The 23,008-nt window shown below is 41.1% G+C and overlaps 1 protein-coding gene across 5 annotated transcripts in view; it reads right to left on the bottom strand.

Moving 5' to 3' along the window:
* Window positions 1-23,008, bottom strand: part of ptprk (protein tyrosine phosphatase receptor type K) — a 687,062-nt gene that overhangs the window by 649,904 nt on the left and 14,150 nt on the right. For 4 of the 5 annotated variants that reach the window (XM_072251546.1, XM_072251545.1, XM_072251547.1 and 1 more), the window contains exon 2: window positions 20,818-20,895. The exons of the other annotated variant lie outside the window; for it this stretch is intronic. In XM_072251546.1, the coding sequence (XP_072107647.1) occupies window positions 20,818-20,895 (78 nt within the window). The remainder of the gene's footprint in view (window positions 1-20,817; window positions 20,896-23,008) is intronic. 5 annotated transcript variants of the gene reach the window in all.

Below are 23,008 nucleotides of genomic sequence, written 5' to 3'. Positions count from 1 at the left end.
AAGCTGGACTCGGCCTTTCAACCTCTCACACTTGCTCCCCATTCATTAAATTCAGGACTGATATTTTACCCAAGGCTCTAGTTCAAAAGCTGAGTTAGTGCAACGATCCAAGACAGTGGCTTCAGTTCCTCTCGCAAGAAATTGCTGAAAGTTTCTGAACAAAGTAAAACACAAGCTGAACTCTATGGCATGTGAGACTGAAGAGACTCCTTCATGAAGCTCTCCCACAGGCCAGAGATGCGTGTGGAAGATGGCATTTGCCTAAGGCAGAAAAATCAGCAAAAAGATCACCGCACTTTGGGCAAAATGTTGATTGGAAATAACAATGGATGCTGAGTAAAGATACTTTAAGAGGCAGCCCTCATACAACAGTATGAAAGATGCGCTGCCGGCTGGCACACTGCCTCCCTCATGCAAGCGTCAATGTCTCCAAGCAGGTACAGGACAATCCGAAGGGGGCAAGTGAGCAGCCGGAGGTCATGGTCCATATTGGCAAAAGAGACTAAGGCTTTGCATAGAAAACTTACAGAAATATTTCATTTGCGTCAAATCAAATCGGCAAGGACTGCGATGGGAAGTCCACCATGCTTCCAGCATTTGGCACAAGGAGTAATCCTGGGACTAAAATTACTCTTTTTAAAACCTTATAATTCTCTAAGTTTTCTATGCAAAACTCAGTCTCTTCTGCCTATGTCCTTAGTACCAGCATAGCATGCGGACAAACACACTAACCCTAAACTGTACACCTCTGGAACGCAGAAGGAAACCAGCGTGTTGCCCAAATTGGAACGCATTTGCTATAGGGAGAAGATGAAAGAACTCAGACTAGTTTCTCTGGAGCATCCGAGGCTGAGGATCAGTCTGGTAGAAATATGAAATTACGAGATGGGGTAGAGAGAGTCTTTTGTTTAAATGATGGGAATATCAAATACAAGAGGGTATCAATTTAAAGTTGGGTGGGGGTGTTGATTAAAGAAAACCCGCATGCCAATTGCTAGGTGCTGGAACTCTCTGCCAAGGGAGGTGGAAGAAACGGACACAATAGCAATACCCAAGAGCCATTTAGACAAACACATGTACAGACAAGGAACAAAGGGATACCGATGTGTGGATAGATGCTATTAGTTTATGTTGACATTGTGTGGTCTTCAACACAGACATCTTGAACTGAAAGGACTGTTCCTGTGCTGTTGTGTTATACATTTAAGTTCTCAATGCGCTGAAGAATTCAGCACTATAGATAACAGAGCGTTAAATCTGTTTTAATCAGCAATTAGAAGTAAAATTGAAAATACCATGAAGTGGAAATAACATAGCACCTTTATTCCACCAGTTTAAAGGAAGTCAAAAATTCATATATGCAGAACAAGACTGATGGTTTTCTATAAATAAATTATGATACCAGTATATTGCATGACAGATGTAACTGATTAAATTCACCAGCTGTCATTGTCCATTGATCAAAAGTCACTCTTCTTGCTCTTGATTTCCAGCTATATCAAGGCTGGACTCCCAGGGTGGAGCAGGCAGCCCAATCCTGTGAAACAAGTCCTGCAGCAATGTTACAAAATTCCCCAACTCTGCAATGTGGAATCTGAACAGAGCTGCAGGGGATTAATCATTGGCAGACGGTTTTGACCAGCATACTAGTGAGGCAGACACAAATAGCCAACAGCAAATGACCACCCTGGATTTGAATCAATCCAAAAGGCACCTATAGCCAGACAAGTCCCACAGCAACACCAAGAACCAATAAACAGCTCCAATGTGCCACTTTGCTCTATCACATCTTGTTTACACTGCCATATTTTGCAATCTCAAAAGCATTACATCATTCCCTGTTCATACCTTTAGAACAACTTGGAGGTTTTTATCACTACAAATTCTGTTTACCCATAGTCTTGGTATACAGAGAATTTTCATGGATAAATTTCAACTGGGATTTTGTAAAACACATAGGCTTCCAGCACCGAGGTGTTTATCATGTAATAATGATACAAATCAAATTTAATATCACTTCAATTGCCTCTCCGCAGGGATGAGATAGAAGATATACAACCAGACCAAAACAAATCAAGCATACTGTACCTGCAGCTTTCATTACACTGAATTTGACACAGCGTCACACAATTTACTAGATACTGATGAAGAGTTTTGACCTTAAATGTCAACAGTTCCTTTCCTCCTAACATAGTGTTTGAACCAAGAGCTCCTACAGCGAATTGTTGCTACAGATTCCAGCATCTGCAGTCTCTTGCATCTCCATTTATCCGACCTGCCCCAACTTTACCCAACACACATCAAAGTTGCTGGTGAACGCAGCAGGCCAGGCAGCATCTGTAGGAAGAGGTGCAGTCGACGTTTCAGGCCGAGACCCTTCGTCAGGACTAACTGAAGGAAGAGTGAGTAAGGGATTTGAATCCTTAGCCTCCCCCTCGTACCCCATCTGTTACTTATTTTTATGCACACATTCTTTCTCTCACTCTCCTTTTTCTCCCTCTGTCCCTCTGAATATATCTCTTGCCCATCCTCTGGGTCCCCCCACCCTTGTCTTTCTTCCCGGACCTCCTGTCCCATGGTCCTCTCGTATCGCCTTTTGCCTATCATCTGTCCAGCTCTTGGCTCTATCCCTCCCCCTCCCCCTCCTGTCTTCTCCTATCATTTTGGATCTCCCCCTCCAACTTTCAAATCCCTTACTCACTCTTCCTTCAGTTAGTCCTGACGAAGGGTCTCGGCCTCAAACGTCGACTGCACTTCTTCCTACAGATGCTGCCTGGCCTGCTGCGTTCACCAGCAACGTTGATGTGTGTTGCTTGAATTTCCAGCATCTGCAGAATTCCTGTTGTTTACTATACAGTGAATTAAGGTTATCCAAAACCTCACTAACCACATTCCAGTAGGTAGCACTTAAGAAGCACCCACTCCAATATCCAATTAACCAAGCACATCTGATTAACCAGCATTCAACAGGTCTGACATGTTCCAGCCATTGCAATGATTTTGACAGACCTGCTTAACCATTCAAACATCAGGAACACATGAAAAGTGAGGAAATGAGTATTCAGAGAGAAACCGGCTACATAATCTATCTCCAACTTTGGAAACAGGTGAAAATGTGATCTTTTAATTATATATTGTTTCCCTTGCCATTTCTGTTGCCCATCTATTTTCATATCTTCTGTTTTGTGTTCTTCAAATTAAAAGAACTCAATCGGTATGGACCAAGACTGCACCAAGGTAGACACCCAATTTAAAATGGAAATACAATTGCCAAGTTTAATATAGCTCTATAACACAAAGAATTACATTAATCTGTTTCACATGTCTAATGCTGGAGTGTGAAATCTATTCAGGTGTGAACCAACTTCTGATTTAAATTATCTGGCCACTTCATCTGATTACCAGCCCTTTCCTATATGGAACATTGCCATTTACCACAGTATCAAAGGTTCAAAGTACATTTATTATCAAAGAATGTCTAAATTATTCAACCTTGAGATTTGTCTGCTTACAGGCAGCTGCAAAGCAAGAGACCAAAACGAACTCAATTAAAAACAGAGAAAAAAAACAATCATACAAACAACAGGAACAAGCAACAACAACAAATTTAGAAATTCATTTTAAATTTGTGGGTCTGTTTGCACATAGGAAGTATTATTCATTGATTGAGTACAAAAGAGATACATTTTTGATCCCAAAGGAGACTCTTTGTTTGTTCAACTATTTCAAGTAACAGTAGGGAACAATGACCTTGAACACAATTATCTCTGTCAGGTGCTTTTTTGAAAGGATTATTGGTCCTCCAAGTATAAGCATTCTTCTCAATTGGGTGGGTACAAGTTACACAGCTAAATACTGGACAATATTCCAGTGCACTACAAAGAGAATATTACTTTGAAAAATGAACTCAGGATGCAAGATACCAGGATTCCACAGGTTCAAATAAGATGTGCTGACTTCATATTAAAACTATTTCAGTATTTGCTAAAGACCATCTGATTTTTTTTTTGCTGAACATGATAGAGTTTGCTTTTAACTACACTGCAATGTACAACTTTAAAGACAACTGAGGCAATTTTTACCGACAGAGTGGCTGAAGTACTGGACACCAAGTCATTCTGAGCTTTGAAGGTACAATTGACCGGGACGCAAAGAGATTGAACTAGCAAAGCCATATGTACATGGGGCCAATGCAACAAAATGTACAAGAAATATCACAGTCAAAAGGTTTCCAACTAATCCAAGCCTCCCCAATTGGACTGTTTAGAGATTTCTGTTCCCCACATGGCTGCTATTCATGGTAACAAGCAACAAGGTAATTTTTTCATACAACACAGGTTGTTAAGTAGAGCAGCACATTTCTAAAACACAACGGGTAAAGGTGTTGAATGCCAAAGGGATGGTTATTGTCGCTTGTTGGATTTTCAACATGGCTGGGGTCATGTCAGAGTTCATGGTCTACAGCTGCAATCACAGTGTGGTTCTTCACTGCAGTGGGTTCCTGTCCTTGGAGCCTGGTTCTTTCAATATCTCCAGGAGCGGCCTGGAAGACAGGTGCTTTTGGGATGCGGCCCTGGGGACGAACCAATTCCAAGCGGGTGTCGCCGACTGAAAGAGAGGGAGGGAGATAGACAGAAAGGCAGACTGTGGCATGTCGAACTGTTAAGTGAACAGTAGTTTTTGATGGACATTAGATCATGGTCTCTTTGGAGGCTTTATTTTCCTTGCATGGAGGTAGTGGGGGGGGAGGGGGGCTGATGATTTTTGCTGAGCCGGGGGGGGGGGGGGGGGTTGGGAGGGGAGGAGTGTTGATGTCTTTGCTGCTGATGAAGCATTGGAACCTTGGAGCTCCTCTATTCATTCTTTAGTGTTTTCCTTTTGTATCGTGGATGTCTGCAGAGAGCAAGAATTTCAGATTGTATACTGTATACATCCTCTGATACTAAATGGAACTAATGAATATGTATTTGTATATTACCTCCTAGTGCAGTTTACACCACAGACCATCCATACCCTCCATCCTTTACTTAGTTTCAAACAGGATAGCTGCTCTCAAATTTATAGAAAATAAGGTTAAAGTCAGATTAATTCTTTAAATGTAAGCGCCCTTTGATATTCTAATACAGATATTTCAGCTTCACAGGAAAATAAATTGTCTGGGAAAATATGGCCAACTTTCTATAAGCAATGAGTTTTCAACTGATGAAAATGAAGGGTATCTACAGTTTGAAAATGCAATTTCAATCCTTTGCATTGTATCATGTGCCACACTAATATGCTTATTATGCAATACTCAAAATTGGTCGCAACTCCCTCACACGCAAGCACTGCTACTCTCCACTAAGCATTAACCCCGACACAAACTGGAGCTAAATGGACTGATAGAGCACTGTGCACAAAAGTCATATATATATTAAAAAAAAATTCAGGACATATGTGAGTGGTGACAAACCTGATTCTGATGTGAGCCTGTGTTGTGGACTGAGAGTGGGAAGGGGTCAGGGAGAAGGGAATCATGAGGAAGGAAGACCAGAGGCAGTGGGAAACACCAGCGAGGCATTCTGCAATGAACAATAAACCAATTGTTTGGAATCAAACGACTTTGCCTGGTGTCTCAGGGCTGGGTGTGTCTGCACTCATACACCACCCACTGCCCCGCACTCCCCCTCTGACACCTGCCCCACCCACACCCTAGGTGCAACTCTCTACCCTCGCCATTCCCAACATCCTTTACTCCCACCAGACTTACAAAATAACTCTCCACTCCAATTTGACAAATACAGTACTGTGTAAAGGTCTCAGGCACCTTAGCTATATACATGTACCCAAGGCTTTCATACAGTACTGTACACCCTTTGTTTTCAGCAACAAAAGTCACCATTCCACAAGTCACAGTTCAGGTCTGTACACACTAAAGTTTGCCAGGAATCACAGACTGACTGAGTCACCAACAATGGAACGCTATCTGCCAGGCACAGTTGCAGTGATCCAGGAGTAAAAGTGCAAGCAATGGGAGCACTGGTCAGCTATACAAGTAACAAGCATTCTCCAGCGACCACTTCTAACACTGGCTAGAATACCCAGCACTGCCCAGGGCAGCTCTCAGAAATCCACAACTAGGCGTGTGAAGCGGTCAATGCCAAGGAATTGATGTGAAAAATACGAAAAAGTTTGCCAAGTTCAGGCAAATCCAAAACTGGACAAGAGAAGATGGATTTATAACACGCACATATACACATAGCCAAAATCAAAACTGTTAAACAATTTGCAATACAAACAAAACAAAACCATTTCTTAATTACTTCATTATATTAATTCAAATTTTCCAGATAAAGCTAGCAATTTATCACAGATCTCTCTTAAAAAAAGGGGACAACTTAAAATAAAATTCAGTCAGTACAACAGCTCAGTACTTTACTAATAAGGTGGGAGTGTGGAGTTGACATTCCAATCAGACCTCAAAATTTCATAGCAGGCTTGAGATCAGGTGGCCCATTCTGAGCCTAATTTTATTTTTGGTAGTAGTATGTTATTAATAGTACATATAACAAGGCAGTACACACAGGAAATTAAGCTAGAAAACATTTAAAACATAAAAACCAATGTACATATCTTTCAAATGCGGAAAAATTACTTAGACTATATAAAGCAGAAATATACTGCTTTAAAAGGCTAAAATTTTGGTCGCCTTCCAATCTTTGACCTCATACTGTGCAAGATATTACGAAATTGGGCAGCAATGATTGCTATGAATGGGTTGGATTAGGTAATAGTTAATATGATACGCAAAATGAAATAGTCCAAGACTTATTAACTAGGGCCAACTCTAGCATAGCAGACAAAATATGAGAACACTATCCTTAAATAACAGTTTACTTAGCAGTTTTCGTCTGGCATATACTTTACTTATTCATTCAGTATCACATCAGTGGGGCAATTTACCACACCCAGTTGTCTTGGTACTTAGTTCTTTCTGGTGCAATCTGAACAATAAGTATGGAGTAAAAGCTTTTGAATGCTCTTGAAGTGATCTGAACTGAAATCTGAAAGTATCAGCACTATTGATTTAACTGTAATGTATTGCTTGTGTACACGTATTCCCATTCAACCATCAGGCTCCTGATAACTTCACTCACCTCATCATTAAACTGTTCTACAGCCTATACAGGCTCACTTTCAAGGAAGCTACAACTCATGTTCTCAATATTACTTATTTATTTATTTTTGTGTTTGCACAATTTGTCCCTATTTTGCACATGGTTGATTGTCAGACTTTGTGTGTAGTTTGATTCTATTGTATTTCTGTTCTACTGTAAGTAGCCACAAGAAAATGAATCTCAGAGTAGTATATCGTGACATATATGCACTTTAATAAACTTACTTTGAACTTTTTAAAATCAGCTTGGACTTTTAGCATAACCAACAAGATCCAAAAACATTGATCATAATTCATTGCCTGTCAGTTGTCCTAAATACAACTCTAGATGTACCTTTGTATAACTCTAAATTCCTCTTTATCTTTTGTTAACATTGTGATTAATCTACAGTCAAGTCTATGAACATTTTAGCAATTGGGCAGATATCCCCAGAAATGTTGCTACGGTAACTTAACTAATCCCCGAGCTGACAGCTATTCGTAAGAATGTAAAATATCCTCCAATGATATTACTGTTCCCATACTACTTTATATTTACTACCACTGCATTTAATTTAGATCAACTTCTAAAGCAGGGGTTCCCAGCCTGCGGTCCACTGTCCCCTTGCTTAATGGTATTAGTCCATGGCATAAAAAAGGTTGGGAACCCCTGTTCTAAAGGAACAATCTACAAAACAAATGTGCAAGCCATTCATTGTAATGCATTTCATTTGTGTGCGCAAAACAATTCAGAATCTAGCTGAACTCATGAATGCAAAGAAAAATGCGTTAATGTGCCTCACTGCCTGATGGAAACCTCTGGAATAATGTGAGCAAAATTACTGGGCTGCCATAAACACCAACATGGTTCACTGCTGTCCTGGAAGGAAGCAAACTTGCCCACCTTTACAGTCTCTAGCCTGTTATGCATCTCCAAACCCAACCATAAGCTGCCCACTCAGTTCAAGAACAGTTAAGTGATAATCGCTGACCTTACCAAGAATATCCACATTGCCTGAATAAAAATCTATATCGTCAGTAAGCAGCACACACAGGTCAAAACAGGGGCAAAACATACCAGACATTTCACTTGCATGCATCACTTGCCTTGGGAAAATTATTTACTTGAGATTTGACATCTGGGGCCAAAATATTACATTGGAATGTAATGCAGCCAACTGTTTCTACAGTGAATTAATTCATCCCAAGCTGGGAGTTATTCATAAGAATGCAAAGTATCCTCCAATGACATTACTGTTACTATACTATTTTATATTTGCCACCACTCCATTAACTTAGATCAACAATCGACCAACTTCTAAAGCAATATTGCAAAGAATCAGCAAAGCAAATATGAAAGGCATTCATTGTAACGCATTTCATTTGTGTCTATAAAATATTCAGAATGACTTCTAAATAAAGATGTCAAACTGAACAAGACATTTAGAAAGTAATACATGGAAGTCATTACGTTGATAGTTTAAACATACCACAATCTTGTATGTCTAAATAAAACCTGCCATTGTTAATCAGCAGCTAAGTGAAAGTTCACAATAAGCAAATGCTAGCATAAAACAATGCAGAAAATAGGAAAACAACATCGAGAGTCCTTGTTTACTTTTCAAGTCAGAATGTCTGGATAAACAGAAGGAATACTATTGAGTCAAATATTTAAGTCTGCAGCATCCGTCCTTTCCCCACATCATTGAAGCTCATACAGTATCAAAATATTTCACACTGACAAGAAAAAGTTACTCTTACAGGTGGGATGACACAGCAGCATAGCGGTTAGCACAGCGCTTTACAGTACCAGTTACCAGGGTTCAATTCCCACCGCTGCCTGTAAGAAGTTTGCACGTTTCCTCCTGGTGCTCCAGTTTCCTACCGGTTAGTAGGTTAACTGGTCATTATAAATTGTCCCACGATTAGACTACGATTAAATTGGGGGGCTGATGGCCAGTATGGCTCGGCTTGAATGCACAGAAGGACCTATTTCTCTTTTTTTTTTAAAAAAAAGTTTTGTCATACGTTCAAAGACCAAATGTACCCTTGCCCTCCAGGTCAACTTCACAGCAGTCAGTGACTTTACTGGACAAGACTGAGGCTTGATATGATTAGCTAAATAACAGGTACATTTCCGTTTCTACCCCCACTGATCTGAGTGAGCAAGATTGAATATTCAAAATACAGATAGGATCCTTTGGGCCTCAAATGCTTTTCTTGATCACAAGGATAACACAATCAAAAGCAAAGGGCTAACTCAGAGACTCACCATGGTAGAGATGTTGCAGTTAACGTCATTGTAACAGGCTGGATGTTTGGGACAATGTCAATGCAATCCAAGGCTACAAAATCTCTTCAGCAATACTGAAGAAGTGTGACTAAAGTAGGATATGCAGGTGGCAAGTAATGGAAAGAATCACTGGCAGTACCCTTGTTGATTGAAACGGGAGGGGATAACGATGAGATCCAACTGGTGATCGAGTTTCAAGGAGAGTAACACACAGAAGATGCATGGAGCATCTACGAAGAGGACTACAAAAGCTGACATTTTGGGCCATGGCACTTCATCAGGACTAGAAAGGAAAGGGGAAGAAAGCAGATTAAGAAAATGGGGGGAGGAGAAGTAATATAAACTGGAAGGTGATAGGCAAAACCAGGTGAGGGGGAAGGGGGAATGAAATGAGAAGCTGGGAGGTGATAGTAGAAAAGGTAAAGGGTTGGAGAAGGAATCAGGTAGGAAAGGAGAGTGGACCACAGGAGAAAGGGGAACAAGGAGGGGCACAAGAGGATGACAGGCAGGTGAAGAGAAGGGGTAAGAGTGGAACCAGAATGGGAAATGGAAAAAGGGAGAATGGGGAAGGGGGAATAACTAGCAGAAGTTAGAGAAATTGATGAGGCTATCCAGATGGAATGCAATGTTGCTCCTCCAACCCGAGAGTGACCATGTCACGGAAGTGTAGGAGGCTATGAACCAACGTGTCAGAATGGGAATGGGCAGTGGCAGATGGAACAAAGGTGTTTGATAAAGCGGTCTACCGATCAATGTCGGGGTTCACTGATTTATTCTAAGGAAGTCGATACAGAAGTATTTGGATAGACATGGACTGCTTAAGGATAGACAGCATGGTTTTGTGTATGGTAGGTCATGTCTAACCAATTTTGTAGAGTTTTTTCAAGGAAGTTACCAGGAAAGTTGGAGGAAGGCAAGGCAGTGGATATCATCTACATGGACTTCAGCAAAGCATTTGACAAGGTCCCACATGGGAGTTTGGTCAAGAAAGTTCACTCGCTCAGCATTCAAGATGAGGTAGTAAATTGGATAGGACATAGGCTTTGTGAGAGAAGCCAGAGAGTGGTAGTAGAGGGTTACCTCTCTAACTGGAGGCCTGTGGCCAGCAAAGTGCCGCAGGGATCGCTACTGCATCCACTGCTGTCATCTATATCAACGATCTGGATGATAATATTGTTAACTGGATCAGCAAGTTTGTGGACACCAAGAGTGGGGTTGTAGTGGACAGTAAGGAAGACTATCAAAGCTTGCAGCAGGATATAGACCAGGTGGAAAATAGGCTGAAAATGGCAAACGGAACTTAATGCAGACAAGTGCAAGGTGTTGCACTTTGGTAGGACCAACTAGGGTGGGTCTTGCACAGTGTATGGTATGGTACTGAGGAGTGCGGGAAAACAAAGGGATCTGGGAATACCGGTCCATAATGTATTGAAAGTGGCGTTATGGATAGATAGGGCCTTAAAGAAAGCTTCTGGCACAATGGCCTTCATAATCTATGTACTGAGCCCAGGAGATGGGATGTTATGTTGAAGTTGTACAAGATGTTGGTGAGGCCTAATTTGGGGTACTGAGTGCAGTTTTGCTCAGCCATCTGCAGGAAAGATGTAAACAAGGTTGAAAGAGAACAGAGAAACTTTACAAGAATGTTGCCACATCTGGAGGACCTGAGTTATAAGGAAAGATTGAATAGGTTAGGACAGTATTCCTTAGAACGTAGAAGATTGACGAGATTTGATAAAGGTACACAAAATTATGAAAGGTATAGATAGGGCAAATGCAAGCAGGCTGGGTGTGACTACAACCAGAGGTCATGGCTTAAGGGTGAAAGGTGAAAAGTTTAAGGGGACACAAGGGGAAACTTCTTCACTCAGAGGGCCGAGTCAGTATGGAATAAGCTGCCAGCACAAGTGGTTCATGCTAGCTCAACTTCAACATTTAAGACAGAAGCTTGAATAGGTACATGGATGGTAGGGCTTTGGAGGGCTGTGGCCCCGGTGCAGGTCGATGGGAGCAGGCAGTTTAAATGGTTTTGGCATGGACTAGATGGGCCGAAGGGCCTGTTTCTGTAAGACTCTTTGTAGAGGAGGCAGTACTGAGAGCACCAGATACAGTAGATGACTCCAACAGACTCACAGGTGAAGTGTTGCCTCATCTGGAAGGACTATGTGGGGCCCTATGGTGGTGAGGGAAGAGGTGAATGGACAGGCGTAGCACGTCTTACACTTGCAGGAAGATCATTAGGAGGGGGCGAAGTAAAAGTGTTTGGTAGTAGGGTCCTACTGAAGATGGAGGAAGTTGCAGAGAAGAATGTGCTGGATGTGAAAGTTCATGGGGTGGTTGGCAACGACAAGTGGAACTCCATTCCTGTTAAGGCAGCAGAAAGATAGGGTAAGGGCAAGTATCCAGGAAATGGACCAGATGAGGTTTGGAAAGAGCTGTTAATTGTGATGGGGGGAAAAAAAGATGAAGGATGAAATATCATGAATAAACAGACTGCTTAATGCAGAAACTAAAACCGCAAAAAATGTTTTGGAAAAAAATTCAATGTATCCAAGGAGGCATAGCTTTATTGCACTTTCAATGATTGAGAACATGATATGGTCAAAGAAGATGAAAGGAAAGAAAGACAGAGTAAGAGCAGAGGAAGCTGTGGAAGGGAGAGGGCAAAATAGGTAAATAACGTTAACAGAATTAGCAAATATTAGATTAAAGTAGATTCAACTTTATTGTCATTGTGCCGAGTACAGATACAAAGCCAATGAAATGCAATTAGCATCTAACCAGAAGTGCAGAAGGATAGTGTTATTTACAAAATAACTGCAAATAAAAAGTGCTACAGCACACAAATATAAATGTACTGAGACAGTACAATATGGGTGCAATACTGCTTAGTGCTATGATGTGAGGTTCAGCAGGGTCACAGCCTCAGGGAAGAAGCTCTTCCTGTGCCTGCTGGTGTGGGAGCGAAGGCTCCTGTAGCACCTACCGGATGGGAGGAGAGTTAGAAGTCCATGGTTAGGATGAGTTGCATCCTTGATAATGCTTTTCGCCCTGTCCAGGGCGAAATATCCGTAAGAAGACCCAAGCAATTGAAGCAGAAGGAACAATTGAAGTCAATGCATAAGAGAATTTAAAGACTAGACTCAAATTCCCGTGGGGCCTTGACACTGTCATTGAGCCAACAATTGGAAAAACTGCCAAGATATTCCAAAACCAGGGATAGATTACTCATCCTCATGATCATCAAAATGCTTATGCATTGCTAACTTGATCACTCATGTTAAAGTAGAGGTTCTATGAGGTTCTACTGGAACTGCTTGGTTCCAGATCTAATCAGCCTTCAGTTACATGTACCTACAAATAAAAGTCAAAATCAAACCAATGTATCTCTGTGTATCAAAGCAGCACTATCACCTAAGAATGACAGAAAATCCAAAGCTATACTAAGGGAAACCTTTCCAGTAACAAATCACACCAGATACAAAGGAAAATGCTGGTTACTGCCAGGAAACCAAATTTTGCAGTCTCAATCCTGCCTGGAAGTTGCTCAGGAAAGACTACTCAGCTATGTCTTCAGCTACATTAGCAACTTCATCTCTAAGGAAAGCTCTAAGTCCCAAAATCCCAATCATGACCAGCCACATTCACAACCACTTTAGTAATAAAGCACCCAACCTATGTTTAAAGTAACATTTCCCAGTTACACAGGATGTACAGGCTCAAAATAAAAACGCAGGGAACTTCCATTTCAAGCAAGTTGAATTTCAACTACATTGCTTTCTCAAAGTAATAACATTTTTGACTTAAACTTAAGGGGACCAGAGAAATCAGCAACTTAGTTACAAGAAGAAAACAGAATGAGTACACCAAAGTCAGCAAGTGGCCTACTGAAGCATTATCTGTAGCCTTCCATTCTGGGAATTATGGAACATCACTCTCTTGAAGAGAATCAGCAACAATAGCACGTAAATATAACAATACTGAAGATATTCTCTGGATCTACTTCAGGGGTTCCCAACCCTTTTTTTTAATGCCATGGGCCTCTACCATTAATTGAGGGGTCCATGGATCCCAGTTTGGGACCCCGATCTAGTTCAAGTTTAATTGTCAAACCCATGAATACAGCGAAACTAAACAGTGCTACTCCAGGGCCAAGGTACAAAACACTACCAATAGTCATACACAGCTCAAGACACATTGAACACATCTAAGATTGCAGTAAAACACAGTCCCAAAAAAATATGCAGCCAAAATCACTGAGTCCACAACATTTTGCAACCTGAATGCAATCTAGATTCCTTATCTACTGTCTCCAAAACCAGCATGTCTCACTTGTGGTTTTATCTGAAGATGCCTGGGGGAAAAAAATCAGTTTGACAGCACTTAAGCTCTCAAAATTGTGACAACATAATGGGCATTGGAAAATTATTACCTCCAAATTCACCTCCAATTTACACAATATTGCTGTAGGACCTTTTCAGCAATGCCCCAAGCCCAACCAGCATTTTCCATCAGTAAGTACCCTTCTTCCAAACAGGCAGAAGCAGGAATTATTTGCTGATGATTGGAGGGGCAAAAACAGACATGGCAAGCAAATGAGAAACTCCAAAAAAAATTCCTCATAACCACTAACAGCCATTGTTTCCCCAAGCATTCTTATTGCATTAGCCACATGAATACAATGGCTTACAACTCAAACTCTTTCAGTCACTTTCAAGACAGCTGACAGGAAAATGATGGAAAATTGTGCATTTCAAAGTAAATTTTGTTATCAAAGTACATATATGTCACGTGAGATTAATTTTCTTGTGGGCATACACAGATCTATAGAATAGTAAATGTAACAGGATCAATGACAGATCAGCCAGAGTGCAGAAGACAACAAACTGTGCAAATAAGCATGCAAATAAATAGCAATAGATGAGAACATGTGATAATGAGATGAATAGTCCTTGAAAGTGAGATCATTTGTTGTGGGAACATTTCGATGATGGGGCAAGTGACGCTGAGTACAAGTTATCTACTGTTACTCAAGCGCCTGATGGTTAAGGAGGAGCAACTGTTCTTGAACATGGTGGTGCAAGTCCCGAGGCTCTTGTACCTTCGACTTGATGGCAGAAGCAAGAAGAGGACATGACCTGGGTGGTGGGGATCTCTGATGATGAATGCTGCTTTCCCACAACAGCATTTCATGTAGATGCCCAGATGAGCACAATTTCAACAAAACAATATCAAACTAGCAAGACAAAGCATCTTATTTGATTAACATCTTATTTATACACTGTGGCTTTACTTTGCACTATATACAATGTGTGCTGGGGCAACAGTTTCTGGACAACATTTGCCCTTCGTGGAAAGCCCTGCGTAATGTTTTAAAAGAGTTTCAGAGAGAGCTTTGTATAATATTCCCACATCCTCTCAAATTCAATTTTTAAAACTTCCTGATGAGATGTTTTATCGTTCCTTTGTCATGTAATTAATATCCTAAAATGATCTTCTCAACACCAAAAGAGCACAAGAATTTAATGAGAAAACTTGAGACAAGTACAAGTTGACTTTTTTGCCAAAACACCTGAAATCTGACAGTCATCTAAACTGCAGTCTGACTTAGCTTAGTGTCAAACCTGTTCAAAGCATCAATGCTGCTACTTTCTAAACAAAAACAAATCATTCAAGCCCAACAATAACAAGGCAGAACAGTTTTCTTGCACAATATGTAAGTACTGAGAAATTGCTGCCACTTCATGCTTTGAGCTACACGTAGTTCAGAGCAATGTTCAGAGGACAGTCTGGGAAAAATACGCAGCATGCGTGCACACATAAAATTAACTTAATTCATCCCATGTACACCAAAACATAATGCATAAAGTGAAATACACCCTTTACTTCAATTCAGATCAGCAAAGATTGCACTGGGGGGGAGCCCAGCGTCACACATGTGGTATCAACACAGCATGCCCACAACTTACTAACCCTAACCCTATTCACTTCATTTTAATTGTCATTCAGCCCTACATGAACACCCATAAACACAGCCAAACGAGGCAGTATTATGGTCTGTGGTTTCAGGGCTTGAGATTCAGGGCAGGAGTTTCATGCCAGGAGTTTCAGGGCATGAGTATTCCCTGGTCAAGGTGCAAAACACAGTACCAACTGTCTCACACAGCACATGGCATGTACAAGATAGCCAGCACATTAAAGGTATCAGTACGACATAGCTAAGCAATAAAAAGAGTCCAAAATTGAACCACAATGCAGCAGAAACCTGGAGTCAACCAAAGTAGAGCTTCTTTTCGGAATCTGGGAGGAAACCGGAGGATCCTAACGTCGTCACGGCAGGAAGGTACAAAGAAGCAGGGAAATAAACCCCATTTGGTAACACACATCAAAGTTGCTGGTGAATGCAGCAGGCCAGGCAGCATCTCTAGGAAGAGGTACAGTCGACGTTTCAGGCCGAGACCCTTAGTCAGGACTAACTGAAGGAAGAGTTAGTAAGAGATTTGAAAATGGGAGGGGGAGGGGGAGATCGTTAGCGCTGTAAAGTGCATGTACTAACCACTATGCTACCTTGCAGGTTTCCTGTACTTGGAGACTTATAAAATGCCAGCAATTCCTTGAAAAATCGTACCCACTACCTCAATGGACAGCATGAAACAATACCAGTGTTATTCAAATATCAATAAACTAAAATCACAAGTAAAAACTTTTCATACAATTTAGTTTAATAGGTATAATAACCATCAAGATGCAAGACAATGATGAACAATTGACTCATTAAGATAAAAAGATAGGATAAATTGCAAAGAAAAAAGACTAAATTTGAATTATTATAATCAGACAAGATTTACTCTAGGAAGTGGAGCTCCAGCTTTCATTAAATAAAAAATGCGTTAAGCAAATCAAATTAATTATCAGGAGCCAGCTCTCTCACAGTAACATTGCGAATTGTTTGCTAATGCTTCAATAGTGTTACCAAGATTACTTTAAAGAGAGCTGTAACAAATAATTACCAAGTTCAATTGAATGGTTGAGGCCATAGCAAATCATTTTCAAATTACTAATTTGGTTCACTTGTTATATTTTTATCTGCCTTGCATGATAATATGTTACAGTAATGTTTTACAGAGGCTCATATAATTGGCAATATCCTTCAGATCTTTACCAAGACCACCAGAAGTAACCTCTTGCCAACACAAACTCTTGTTACCTACTGCTTTCCCCTCCCAGCTATTATCTCAAATGGAACCATACTGCCACCATCCTTGGTACGCACAACTTGCTTTCAACCTTCCATCACAAACCCTCTACTACCTGTGAGTGAAATTTAAGAGACTACTCGACAGGTATATGGAGGAATTTAAGGTGGGGGTTATATGGGAGGCAGGGTTTGAGGGTCGGCACAACAATGTGGGCCAAAGGGCCTGTACTGTGCTGTACTATTCTATGTTCTACGTTCTATGTAACCTGCCATGTTAAGGCATCACAAATTGCACTGAAAATCCGACACACAAGAGATCCTGCAGATGTTATAAATCCAAAGTAATGCCCAATCAGCACTGAGGAACTCAGATCAGTCAGCATCTATGGAAAGAAATAAAGAGGAATGATGAAGAGTCTTGGTCCGAAACATCCTTTCCATAGATGCTGCCTGACCTACCGAGTTCTTCCAGCATTTTGTGTGTGTTGAACTGAAGATCGAAGATCAAATTATATTTATCGAAGTACATACATGTTACCATATACAACCCTGACAGTGGGAGGATGTTGCCCGAATAGTAAGACATAATTGTTTTGTATCCATGCATGTGCAGTCGGATATGCAATCAGATCAATGTGTATTTATAAATCTGATAGCCTGATGAAAGAAGCTAATGAGCCTGTTGGACCTGGCCTTAATGCTGGGGTACCATTTGCCAGGGAGAAGCAGCTGAAACAGTTGTAGTTGGGTGCCTGATGACCCTCCAGGCCCTTTCTATGCACCTGATGTTGTAAATGTCCTGAAGAGAGAAAGGTTCGCATTCACAGATGCGCTGGGCTGTCCACATCACACTCTGCAGTGCCCTGCGATTGAGGATAGTACAGTTCCCGTACCAGGCAATGACACAGCCAGTCAGGAGGCTCTCGATGGTGCCCCTGTGGAAAGTCCTGAGGCTTTGGGGACTCTCCATCGGTTCAAGAGCCTGATGGTTGATGGGTAGTAACTATTCCCGAACCTGTTGGTGCAAGTCTAGTACCTTCTTTTTGACGTTAGCATTGAGAAGAGAGCATGTCATGGGTGTTGGGGGTCCTTGCTGATGGATGCTGCTATCCTGCGACAGCATTTCATGTAGATGTGCTCTTGGAAGGGCTTAACCCATGACGAACTGGGCCGTATTCACTCCTTTTTGTCAGATTTTCCATTTAAGGGCATTGGTGTGTCGATACTAGCTTGTGATGCAGCCAGTCAATATACTCTCCAGCACACATCTATGGAAGATTTGCCAAAGTTTTAGATGTTATGCCAAATCTCCACAAACTCCTCAGGAAGGACAGGCACTGATATTTCTTCCTAACAAGACCATAAGATATAGGAGATATAGGCCATTCGGCCCATCAACTCTGCTCCATCATTCAATCATGGGCTGATCCAGTCATCCCCACCTCACTAGCTTCTCCCCATGCCCTTTAATGCCCTGGTTAATCAAGAACCTATCTATCTCTGCCTTAAATGCACCCAATGACTTGGCCTCCACAGCCACTCGTGGCAACAAATTCCACAGATTTGCCACCCTCTGACTACAGTAGTTTCTCCGCGTGTCTGTTCTAAATGGACGTCCTTCAATCCGGAAGTCATGCCCTCTTGTCCTAAACTCCTGTACCATGGGAAATAACTTTGGCATATCTAATCTGTTCAGGCCTTTTAACATTTGGAATGTTTCTGTGAGATCCACCCTCATTTTCTTGAACTCCAGAGAATACAGCCCAAGGGCTGTCAGACTTTCCTCATACAGTAACCCTTTCATTCCCGGAATCATTCTCGTGAATCTTCTCTGAGCCTTCTCCAATGTTAATATAGCCTTTCTGAAACAAGGAGCCCAAAACTGCACACAATACTCCATGGTCTCACAAGTGCCCAATAGCACTTACGTGCAGGCCCAGGGCATCTTCTTTGAAAAAAATAACACTAAGGAATTTAAAGTTGTTGACCCACTCCTCCTATGATCCTTCGATGTGAACTCTGGTTTCCTTCTCCTAAAACCAGCTCCTTGGTCTTGAGGACAAGAGGTTGTTGTTATGGCACCGCTCGACCAGATTTTCAATCTCCTTCCTATATGCTGATTTATCATCTTTGATCCAGTCTACAACAGTGGTGTCATCAGCACTGGAGCTGTGCTTAGTCTCAAAGTTGTAAGTGTAAAACGAGTAGCGCAGGGAGCTAAGCACACAGCCTTGTGGTGCACCTGTGCTGATGGAGATTGTGGAGGAGACGTTGTTGCCAATCTGAACTGACTGGGGCCTGCAGGTAAGGAAATCAGAGATCCAATTGCAGAAGGGTATTGAGACCAAGGGCATGAAATTTATTGATTAGTTTTGAGGAGATGATGGTATTGAATGCTGAGTTGTCAAGAAAAAGCATCATGATGTATGCATCTTTGCTGTCCAGGTATTCCAGGGTTGGGTGAAGAGTCAATGAAATGGATTCTGCTGTGGATCTGTGGTTCCAGTAGATAAATTGGAGCAGTTATAAGTTGCTTCTCAGGCAGGAGTTGATGTTTCATCACCAAACTCTCGAAACACTCCATCACTGTGGATGTAAGTGCTACTTGTCATTGAAGCAAGTCACTATACTCTTCTTGGACATCAGTATCATTGAAGCCTGCTCGAAGCAGGTGGGTACCACACACTGCTGAAGCGAGAGTTTAAGGTCTCAGTGCACACTCCAGCCAGTTGATCAGCACTGGTCTTCAGTACTTGGTGAAGTACCCCATCTCAGACCGATGCTTTTCGTGAGTTCACCTTCCTGAATGCTGCTCCCATGTTGGCTTCAGAGACTGAAATCATAGGCTCATCCAGGGGTGTGGGTGTTCATGATGGTTTCTCCATGCTTTGACGGTCAAAGCAAACATAGAAGCGATGCCCAATTTAAAACATGCTTTTTTTTCCCCCAGAAAGGCTCCATTCTGTTTTTAAATTATAAAATCCGAACATGAAGTCTGAAGGGCGTCTAAGAGGAGCAGAGTAAGATTTACAGTGAGGACTAAAGTGATAATTATCCTTGCGGTAGATACAATTAAAAAGGAACACTGGAAGACTGTTCACAATAGGGAATTTTTAAGTTAAACTGTAGCTTTTTGTGTGTTGCTATATCAGAATCTGTATTACCATATCAAGTACATGCAAAATTAGGTTGTTAAACATCAAAATCTAGTCTCATCGAGCCATGAGCAATCTAATGTAGCCTCACTGAAATTGGCTTTCTGTGCAGATTTCCTGCAGCTGACATCTGGTAGGAAATGCAGTTGTGTCCTTAATCACTTGAGCAACATACCAGCCCCATAGATATGCTAATATTAAAATCTCCAGTTGAACAATTGACCATTCAACAAATTTAAATAAGCTTCAATTAGTCCATTAGCCCACCTTTTATTTGACAATAACTGCAAATGTTCAACATCATAAAGGTGCTTCAGTGTCCTTGAGGTAATAATGAAATGTGCAGTCAAAGGATGACTCCACTTTGTCTGAGGTAGAGAAGTGGTCTTTATTATTCAATAGGTAAATTCTATGACAAGTTGCAAGTCTGCAATTGATCCAATAACTGCCCATGGAAACTGTCTTCATAGACATCCATGGCATTGAAAAGCAAAACACTATAGGTACTGGCAACACACACAAAATGCTGGAGGAACTCAGCAGGCCGGGCAGTAGTAGGCAGCCGTCGATCCAAGGGGATCACGGGCTTGCGCCTCTGGTGGACTATATCCTCCCCAAGGCACAAGGCTGGGCAGGAAGATATGAAGAGCCGGCTGTTGCCCCATGCAGCCAGTTCCCCCTCTCCACATCACTGATCTAGTCCCAGGGAAGGGCAAGTGCTGGGACCTGTGGTCAGCAGCCCAGTCAGCATCTATGGAAAAGAGTACAGTCGATGTTTCAGGCCGAGAGCTTTCATCGTGTAAAGCTGAAACAAAAGCAGAGAGTCCTGAAGATGGGTCTCAGCCCAGAACATCAACTGTTCATTTCTCTTCATTGACGCTGCCTGACCTGCTGAATTCTTCCAGCTGTTTATGTGTAATAATCCAGATTTCCAGCATTTGCAGCCTCTCATGTCTGCATAAATGCTGAAAAAAGTACTCAGAAATTTAAGTAACTTTTGGAATGAAAAACAAAACTCGTGCTTCAGGTCGCCAACCTTTCATCATCAATCTCTTTTCCTCTTTCCACGGATGCTGCCCAGCCTGCAGTGTATCTCCAGCATTTTGTCTTCCCACTATAAACATGGAGAAAAAGTTTTATAGTTATGTCTAGTGTAGTCATATCATCCTGACAGATGTTATTACTGGCAATCAGGATGTAACCAGTTAGGGAAAGACGACATAATATGCAATGTGCTCCCGGCTTGCTTGCTACCGCTATCAGAAGGGGTCAACATACACAGAATGCTGGAGGAACTCAACAAGTCAAGCAGCATCTATGGAAATGAATGCACACTCAAAGGTTTCAGGCAGAGACCCTTCTTAAGGTCATTGAATAGGTTGCCAAAGCCGCAGGATTTACAGACAATATGGACCAATCAGCCCTGGAAGGCTGCATGTACAATAAAACATTTTTTTCTAAACCGAGATGAAAAAATAAAAGCATAAATGAAGCATGATTTTATCATGAAATCTGAGAAGTTATTTAATCAAAGACCACGCTTGTTCCAGATACTCTCTCTCTGTACCCTGCCCATTGAAAGCATGTACCACCAGGGTCAGGGACACCTTCTAGGTCACTGATCAAAGATGAATGAATGCCACCCGAGTACAATAGAGGGGCTCCTAACCTTGCACCTTACTGTCTGCATTCTCTCGTAGCCTGACACTTTATTCTGCATTCTGATATTGTTTTTCTTGTATTACCTCAATGTGCTGATATGATCTGTATGGATGGTATGCAAAACAAAGTTTTTCACTGTATCCCAGCACATCACAAAAATAAATCAATTTACCAATATATACCGAACACTTTTGGGTGTTGGTCAAGCCATGCACTAATTCAGATTTCCAATATATGTGATTTATTTTCAAGCACCAATTCTACTCAGGCAGTCTGGATTATAACATGTATGGTTTTATCTCTGATCTATAGTAGTTTAGCTGATTTTTACTGGGAGGATAACAGAGAAGTGTTACAATGAGACAGGGTAAGGAATGGAAAATGCTAAGTTTTCCTGTACTTGAACAAATCCATTGACCTGTATGAATTGAATATCTGATTACCAGATTAAAAAGATAATAAAAAACCTATTGATTTATATTCAATTGAGAATATTGGGGGGAAAATCACGCAAATGAGCAGCTGGACACAGTAAAGTATCTATGGTTTAATTTAAAACCGCTGTAAAGGTGACAATTTAATCACCAGCTAAGAGGCACATCTCATTAACCTTATCTCATAAAACAGTATTCCTCCGTTATTGCCAAAACCATTGGAGTTAAATACTACTGTATAATTCTCCATTTGAGACTGTTACACAATAATATACATAAATATATATACCTACACACACACGTAGATACAGAAAATGCCCAAGACATATACACAGCTAAACACATCCAGCCTTGGGACACCAGGCAAGGTTATTTGATTCCAAACAATTGATTTATTGACCATTACAGCGCTTCCCACTCCCTCCCCTCTCCCTTCCTCTTTTCCCAACCACGATTCCTCTCTCCCTGCTCCCTTCCAACTCTCAGTCTACAATACTTATCTAAAAATCAGGTTTGTCACTCAGATGTCATGATTTTTTTTGCAGCAACAGCACAGTGCAATACATAAATTACTACAGTATTGTGCAAAAGTCTGAGACACCCAGGCTATATATGTGTGCCTAAGACTTCTGCAGAGTTATATATATATTTTTTTAAACTTTGCATGCCTTCTACTTGTTAATAGTAGACAAATTTGCTTGGATTTATTTAGTTTCTCGTTTGTGGATATCGTGGTCAATGCTACCAATTATTATGTACATTGCCAGTCCAAGAGACTGGAGTCAAATACAACCCAAAACTGGTAACTGCAGATTTCATTCTCTAGTAGATACCAGTGAACCAGAAGTTTCATCCTTACTGGCACAAAGAACATTTCAAAATGTCCTACTCCTCAAACACCATGGTGGGATTCGAACAAAATCTCTGGACACAAAACAAGCTTTTCACTGTACCAATAATAAATCAATTCCACGATCCAAAAAAAACTGTCAATCTAGTACCTTAACCTTAATTGTAGCATCAAAATAAGTTGACTTCACTGCATTTATTTACGTGAGACCAATAATATCACCGTGAACAATTTTTAAAATATATTTCAGTTTATCACTGGATATTCATTTTCATTTTCAA

The sequence above is a fragment of the Mobula birostris genome, chromosome 2 (assembly GCF_030028105.1).
Source record: "Mobula birostris isolate sMobBir1 chromosome 2, sMobBir1.hap1, whole genome shotgun sequence".
Lineage (NCBI taxonomy): Eukaryota > Metazoa > Chordata > Chondrichthyes > Myliobatiformes > Myliobatidae > Mobula > Mobula birostris.
Note: the sequence above shows the minus strand (reverse complement) of the source record. Positions and strands in the feature narration are given on the sequence as shown.